General features: G+C 50.5%; 1 protein-coding gene across 4 annotated transcripts in view; it reads right to left on the bottom strand.

The window, feature by feature from the left end:
- Positions 1-8,365, bottom strand: part of LOC124226374 (protein HIRA) — a 90,123-nt gene extending 81,758 nt beyond the window's left edge. For all 4 annotated transcript variants that reach the window (XM_046639557.1, XM_046639558.1, XM_046639560.1 and 1 more), the window contains exon 1: positions 8,159-8,365. In XM_046639557.1, coding sequence (XP_046495513.1) covers positions 8,159-8,195 — 37 coding nt within the window. In that variant the 5' untranslated portion in view covers positions 8,196-8,365. The remainder of the gene's footprint in view (positions 1-8,158) is intronic.
- Between the last annotated feature and the right edge of the window lie 6 nt (positions 8,366-8,371).

Consider the following 8,371-nt stretch of genomic DNA (forward strand, 5'->3'; position numbering starts at 1 on the left):
CTCTACTGTTTTCCAGCAGGAGAAGGCAGAGAGGCCACTCAGCCAACCAGCAGCCAACCAGGTCCTCCCAGTCTGTTCACTGTTTCTCTCTTGCCTTACCTCTTTGTGCTCTTGCCCTTGCATTGCTCCAGTCTCGCTCCAATCACAAGACATTCCTGCTATTCCTCAAACCCGCCAGGCAGGTTCTGGCTGTTCTCTCTGCCTGGAATGCTCAGATGGCTGCCTTCCTCACCTCCATCAGACCTGTCGTGGATGCTCTGGTACCCTGTCCAGGTCCCCTCCCTCCAGGAATGAATGGATGTGCCAGCTGTAGGAATGCTGGCCGCCTGTGAAAGCCCTCAGCTGAGTTGTTCTCCAGGTGGGACCTGCCCTCAGTGGAAGAACTGCTTCGACCAAGGTCAAGCCCCCTCCCCAGGACAGCCAGTGCCCAATGACTGTGGACGTGGGAATATGAGGCCTGGGCTCCTCACCACAACTCAGAACAACTCTGAAGGGCTATCCCAGCTGCAGAGCCCCCATGGGGTTGGCTGTGGTTTTTGAACTTGCATTACAGCTCAACTTCTCCCTGCCCAGTCCTGCCTCCCTCATTCTCCTGCAGGTGGGATTCCAAGAGCACTCTCTGATAATTCTCCTGCATGCAAAACTCTCCAGCTCACAGTCTGCTTCCTGCAACGAGGTCTTTGTCACACGTTACCTTCTCACTCAGGCCTTCCCAAACTACCCTATTTAAAATTCTCCCATGCTCCACCCCTATCCCAGTGCTCCTCATCTCTGTCTGCTGTTTCTCCCCACTCTCCTACCTAGCGCTCCCTGTAACTGCTCTTGTTTATGATGTCTGCTGTCTGTCTCCCCAGTACACTCCTCTCCTACACCTCCCTTTTAGCATACACAGGACGACCCCAGCAGATACCCCTCTCATTCTCACTGGCTAGAATGCATCACATGCTACTCCTCAACAGATTCTGGAATGCTGGTTGGTTCACGGCCTGTAGCCCCTGGCACACAACTGGCACTCATTATTTGTTGAATGACGAATTTATTGAGTGTCTCTATGTGCAGGACCTTCTGTTGGAGGATACAGCAGACCATGAGTCTGCTCCTATGAAGGTCTATTCCTGGCCCTCAAATGAGACTTGCTGCCTCTTCTGTCTGTCCCTCACCACGGTGGCTCTGGCCAGGGTAGCTTCCCTGTGACTTGTCCTAGGTTGGTTAACGCATCAAGGCAGGTACTGCTTTTAAAAGCAACAAATTTTGACCTAAATGGTTTTTTTTTTTTTTTGCCGGGAGTGTTCTAAACCATTTGCTATCTGTTCTGTTTCATCTACTCCCCTTCCTAAAACGGAAAGCTCCAAGACACAATTATGTAAATGGTTCCTTGGGTAAGCGCTTGGGCAGAACGCTTCCTCTCATCATTGGAATTCCCAGTGATTCCACCAGAAAGTCTGATCTATTAAAAGAGCGAGCCAGGATGAACAGGAAGTTTTATGAAGCAAGCCAACTCTACCAGCCAAGGGTAGCAGACACTGTGGGCTGCCCGTCCACAAGCTATCCTCTGTCAACTTTCCTCCAGCGTTCAACACTCACTTGACATTTACTGAGGACCTACTGCAGGGAGTGCCGGGCACTGTCCTAGGCCCTGGGGCTAGAGCATGAGCAAAGACAGAGCCTCTGCCCTCCAAAAGCTTGCTTTCAGTGGGGAGGTCCCTAGCAGAACCCCAATTTTATTCTGGTATTTACCCCTCCCCTATCTAAGCCAGCAGGCAACAGTGTAACAGAGGGCATGTGACCTAGCTGGCTCAAGCAGGTCAATGGGGAAGACTCAAAGTCCATGACTGGGGCACAGGCCCCACCCTGCCCCTCCTGAAAGCATTCTGTTGATACCCCATGACTGGAGAACTCTCGAAAACCAAAAGCCAGAGAAGGCCATCAAGTACACCTCAAGAGAAACCTGCCAGCTTAGAAGCCCCAAGGTCCTCCGAGTGGCTACAGAAGCAGCCATAGGACAACAATATCGAAGCATGAGGGGACTCCTAATACCAAGCTGTACCACATGGTCTCTGAAAGTTCCTTCTTGAAGCTCTCTAAGACAGAGGTGGCCAACCTCAGCACAGAGACCACCACTTGGTAATTAGAACGAGTAAGCCTGAGCTCTAACTGGAGTCTGGGTGAGAAGCCCAACTCATCCCCTTTTCATCTAATGTAATCCTGGAGAGGTCACCTCGTTTCACTCAGCCTCAGTTTCCAGCTGCAAGCTGTACTGCTAGGGATTATTTTCTTTCTCCTGCAAGTCATAGAAAACTTCAAGGGTAAGCTACTAACTCATATAACAAGTCCTGAGATGGGTCAGCTTCAGAGTTCATTAATTTAGCAGCTTAAGGAGTCACGTCCTTCCATCTTCCCCTCCTGTCACCCTCAGTGTGAGCCCTGTTCTCAAAGTCACAGGCTGGCTGCCTCGTGCAGACCTAGTGAAGTCCAGCAGATGGTTCTCCCAAGCATCTCTTCTTACTCGATTCCACAGGAGCCCTGAGCAGACACCCAATCCCAGTCTTACTGGCTGGAATAGCATTGCATGTCTGTTCCCCAACAAATCCCAGGTATTCACCCACACACCAGCTTAGGGCTATCAAGACTTGCCCCGGCAGCTTGGCCTGCAGAAGAGGGCAGATATTTGAAAAAAAACTGAGGTTCTGCTGGAAAGGAATAAGGGAGCAGGCAACCCACAGTATCTGCGACATTCCCTTTCTGCTATTTAACAATGTAGACACTGCTGATGGCTCCACTCACCTCTCTAGGTGTTGTTGCTCATCTTGGCAGGATGATAAAATGTGCTTGCATCAATTTTGGGTTCCCAGGGCTAATTCCAGACGTATGTTTAATGTGCTAGACACCTCTGCAGTCTATAGGCAAACACCCTGGAGGAATGGGGTAGCCTAGCAACCTCTGGGGAAAAGGAGGGTTCAAGGCAGACACAGCCCCCTCTCCCAGGTCACCAACAGGATCAGTGCAATGGCAGCAAATTCCTTCAGCGGCCGAGGCCAGATGCTGCCCAGAGGTCCCTCTCAGCTGTATAACTACGATTCTGCTCATATAGTGAAAACATCTTTTCAATCACTTCTAGATTAAAACAAATGTTTAAGAAAATCCCATTTCCTAGCCTTCATGCCTACTCTTTCTCCAACATACTAAGGGACCCAAATCTACAGTCACCTGCTTTGGCCCTGTCTTCAGTGCCTACCCACTCCTTCTCACCTCCACCACCAGTGACCTTCCTGTTTCTCTCATCACCTCTCACCAAGACCTAGGGAACTGGCTTTTAAATCCTCCAGGGCCTTCCAGAGACACAGGTTGGATGTTACATCCAGCCTCTTGAGAAACCTCAATCCTTCCCTCCCCCAACCCCCAGAAAGAAGGCCAAGCTTCTAGCAAGGTGCTCAAGGCTGTGCCTCCCAGCCCCATTCTCCCTTCCCCCATTCAGTCTCACTCCGTAAGATGCTCTGCCTTCTCCTAAATGCTCTCAACCCCAGGCCTTTGCTCCTGATGCTTCCACAGAGGCAGCACTGTCTCTGCCATCACAATCCTTCTCTGGTCAAGGCTCAGCCCAAGGGCACACCCACTAACCAGGCCGTCCTCCCTGGGGCTATCGTGGCTCACTCACGCAGCTCTGGTTTCCATCTGCCCTGCACTCTAGAATGTGGTGCATACGCCTTGTCTCCCACCTACCGCAAAGCTTTCCATACACAGGGATAGCCTTATTTTCCTCTAGTCCCCAAAGAACTTCTCTCCATAAGGGTTCAATGTTTGGTGCATAAATCAGTGAAAAATCCACATGCGTATCCTCCAAAGCAAAGCCCATCCAGTTTTCTTCTGAATCCTCTTCAGAGGTAGTCTGGTTATTTTCTTAAGTTCACCTCCTGCCTTCAGGTCAGTGAGACAGTGAGGGACAGAGTGGAGAGAGCTCGCATTTCTTGAGCCTTCACAGGTAGCAGGTGAGGCCGGTGCCATTGGCTTCATTTAACAGATCAGGAAAAGAGATGAAAAACATCTTCTGTGACATATTTGGTGAGCAGCAGAGAACAGAGACTCAAGAACAGGGCTGTCTGACTCGAAAAGAAAAGGCAAAATTCTTGTCCTCAAAAGATTACAATCTAGTTGGAATGATGAGACAAATACATAAAAAGGTAAATAACAACAAAGAAGTTCTTATCTAAAGCAGGGTTTCTCAACCTGGGCACTACTGACGGTTTGGGCTCAATGATCCTTTGTTGTGGGGAAATGTCCTACATGCTGCAGGATGTTCAGCAGCAGTCCTGTCCTCTCCCCACTAAATACAAGTAGCATTCACCCACTCAGCTATGAAAACCAAAAATGTCTCCAGACATTGGCCTGTTTGAGAACCCATGAACTAGAGCAACGGCGAAGTTTATCTTAACACCCACTGTAATCATAACGGATCACCGTAAGGATCCCGCCCAGCTTGTTCTCAGAGACTGGTCTGCAGTGCCCCTCCAGCAGCTGTGCAGGCCCTTTCCACATTCATCCTGCCCACACTTCCCCTTCAAGCTGACTTATTTATTTTTATCCAGATGCAGTATATGTCTCAGTAGTGTGTCTTAAAATCCTTTCTGGAATGAGACAGGATAGAAAAAAAATAATCCAATCACAGGACAGGAGAAAAACACACCATAAAGCAATGTGATTAACTGACCAATTATCCCAGTACTGAAAATCTGCCAAACACCTTTCCCCTACACTCCCATCTAAGCATGAGCCAGAGGCCAAAGGAGGAAGAGGCTGCTTTCAGTCTCAGCCCTTCTAGTGAGAACAGGCTTTACTGAAGAGCTGAGCACGAGTGCTGTCCGCCCAGGAATGAGAATTACAGAAAAAACTCTCAGGAACAAAGGCCGAGGGATGGGAAGAACTATGAATCTCAATGAAATTTTCTAAACAAATTATGTTTTCTACAACTAAAAACCCCAACCACTTTCACTCTCTGACTAATATATGGTCATAACCTAAATTAGAAATTAACCTTATTTTAGCCAAGCCTAAAATAAAATTAAATATATAAGAAATACTATATGCAAGAACACAGAGTAAAACGTGTGTGTATGTGTGAACAGTGCCCTGCACATAGCTTCTATATAAGTGATAAGTATTATTAGCTCTTATTATACATCTTAATTTAAGACAGTCGTCTATATTTGGCTACAGAGTGAAATGATAGGAACGAGTCTTTATATTTATTTAGCTTGACCAAGGCCAGAAGTAAAGACACAAGCCGAAGAATCTACAGCTAATGAATGACGGCATCTTAAAGCCAGTCTGATGTCATGTTCAAGGCTCATTTCACTGTGATGTGACAACTTTAAGATTTATAAACTTACTGATCCCCTGAGAGCAGTGATTCTCAACCAGGGGTGATTTTGGCCAACAGGGGACACTGGCCATGTCTGGAGACATTTTTGGTTGTCACAATTGGGTGTGTGTGGGGCACTACTGGCATCTGGCGGGTCAAGGCCAGGGATGCTGTTAACATCCTACAACACATAGGACATTTCCCACAATTATATGGCTCAAAATATCAACAGTGCTGAGACTGAGAAACCCTACCCTAGAGGAACGGTCTTTCCACTATTTTCAACCAGGAAAATGAAGACCAAAAGTATGCCTATCCCCCCAAAAATAGTTCTCCCTTTGCCTTCAACCTGCTCTATTCCAGCTGCCCTCTCCACTCTGTCTGAATGGATCCCACCACCATGGGGAAAAGGCTGGGCTCTCTGCTCCTTTCCTCTTTGGACTCTCAGACACCTGAACAAATACGTTCAATCTGCAAAATGAGTTGGGAGACATGAATACAGAGTCAGGAAGCCAGAAAGAGCAATGATGCACGCGCCAAAGCACCGCGGGCTTTTTAGTTTGTTAATCCAAAGTAAGCTCGATTTTACTGGCCACTACCTAGCACTGTGGCTAAGTAGCCCCTGCCCTCAACAGCTTCCACCATTCACTCGTCTTTAAAGGACTGCTCAGTAGTGACCCAGACCATCATCATGTCCTTCAGAATAGTGGTACTTTCCCCTGACAGTACTTTTGAACACTCAATGAGACGAGACAGGGGTTGATTTCAGGAGATTTAAAAAAAAAAAGGGAAATTTTACAAAGTACAAGTTTAAAAGAAGTTAAGTCCCAGGGCCGGCCCTGTGGCTGTATGGTTAAGTTTGCAGACTCTGCTTCGGTGGCCCAGGGTTTTGCCAGTTCCAATCCTGGGCGCAGACCTAGCAGCGCTCCTCGGGCCATGCTGAGGCGGCGTCCCACACAGCACAACCAGAAGGACCTACAACTAAACTAGAATATACAGCTATGTACTGGGGGGCTTTGGGGAAAAGAAGGAGGAGGAAAAAAAGATTGGCAACAGATGTTAGCCAGGCTGGGGTGTTTGGCTGCTGGCCTGGCTGCAAATTCTCACTTATTTGTACCTAGACAGTCACTTAAGCATCTTGACTGACTTCGACTTACACAGCATAAAACTTGTATTCTACAAAGGAGACTATCACGAATTTAGAAATTATATGACAGAAGGCAAAAGAGAGACTGGAGAAGGGTAGACTATTCACACATACTGATCTAGGCAAAGCATTTTGAAATAAAAATTCCTTCAGACCTTCACTTACACAGCAAACTAGTTCATAATAAAACCTCTCCTTCCCTACTTTACAAACACTACAATCTATAATTACTGAACGTTCGGCGAGTTCTCCAGGGGAAGATCTGCACACTATACATCAAGAAATGCTCTTGGAGATCAACACAGGAGAAGTGAAACTGAAGTTCACCATTTTTGCTTTCATGCACCATGAACCTAGTTGTGTCTTTGTCAATTATGAAAACATTAATCTTCTTACCTGTGTTAGCCAACATTTGTCATGTAGTTTTTACATAGAAGGCGTTGCTGAGTGTGTGGCAGGGAATACAGGGGGGAGTGAGGCAGTCCCTGCCCTGGGGGGCATATGGGAAGTACACCCACAGGGACAGAGTTAGTGGAATAACTCAGGAGAAATGGTAACAAAAGGAAAAGGTGACGTCACCTGGGCCCTGAAAAATGAGAAAGATGTCACACAAGAAGATGGAAGGAGAGAGCACTTCCAACCGAAAAGAACACAGACATTTTCAGTTCAGTTTAGTTACAATAGTAGAAAGCATCATGGGATCAAGTCACAAACTAAAAAGCTAGATGTATAAAAAAGGCAAGAGCATCCACTCTACTTGCTCTAAAGAAAACTGTAGCTCCCTCTAGTCGCACTGCAAAGTAGAAATAAGGAACCAGACAGAATCAGAGACGCGCTGGACGCAGGGCTACCGTCCTAGGCTGGAGGGAGCTCCCTGGGCTTCAGTGCTGCCAGCAGGGAGATGGGGGCTCCCCTCCCCTCCCCTCCTTGGGGAGCAAAGGCCAACTCCCGCAGCAGCTGTGCCAGCAGAGCAGAGCTAGGACAAAACCACTGGTTACCGCGGGCTTCTCTGCCCCAGGGTCTGCTCCCAACCGGAGGACGGGAAGAGCCCATCCCCAGGGAGCGCTTTGGGCCACTGCCACAACGTCAAAGAAGGCCCTCTCCTAGAGCACCTGTGCTCTACAGGCCCCAACCCAAGTCGCCCGAACGCCCCAGCTCAGCATAAACGCGGCTCCTTCGGCTGGGGCACCTCAGCCCTGAGCCACAGTCCCCCAAATGGAGGCACTGTCACCAGATGCAGGCCTCGGCAGGGGCAGTCACGGCAGAGACGTGCAGATCTCAGGTCTTCACCCCGCCACCGAACGGCCACAGGACTACCCCCTGGTTCACACACCGGACCATCCGAGCACATCCCGGCAGAGGCAGACGAGCGGCAGGAGCCGGCGGCGCCAAGGGCCGCTCCCCGCCACGAAGCGCGGGTGGGCGGCGAAAGCTCAGCCCCAGGCCGGGGGCGAGCGGCCTTCGCCCCGCCGCGCGGAGCACGTGCCCGGGCTCGCGGGGCTCCCCGCGCCGAGGGCAAAGTGCGCTCCCGCCTGTCCCGCAGCCCGGGCACCGGGCGTCGGGAGCGGGCGGCAGGCCCTGCACGCGGCTCCGACCTGCCTCCAGCCCCCGGCCCGCTGCCGAGCCGGCCCCCCGCGACCCCCGCGCGCACTCACCATTGTGGTTGACCCAGGTCGGCTTCAGGAGCTTCATTGTTCGGCCGCCACCGCCGCCGCCGGGCTGAGGCGAGAGCCGCGTTCCTCAGCGCGCCCGGGCCATGGAGCCGCCGCCGCCGCCGCCGCCGCTTCCTCCCGCGCCGCCCGCCCTCCGGCCGTCGCCCACCCCGCGTCCTCAGCGCCGCCGCGCCATCGCCGGCCCGCGCCCCCCGC

This window comes from Equus quagga, chromosome 15 (assembly GCF_021613505.1).
Source record: "Equus quagga isolate Etosha38 chromosome 15, UCLA_HA_Equagga_1.0, whole genome shotgun sequence".
NCBI lineage: Eukaryota > Metazoa > Chordata > Mammalia > Perissodactyla > Equidae > Equus > Equus quagga.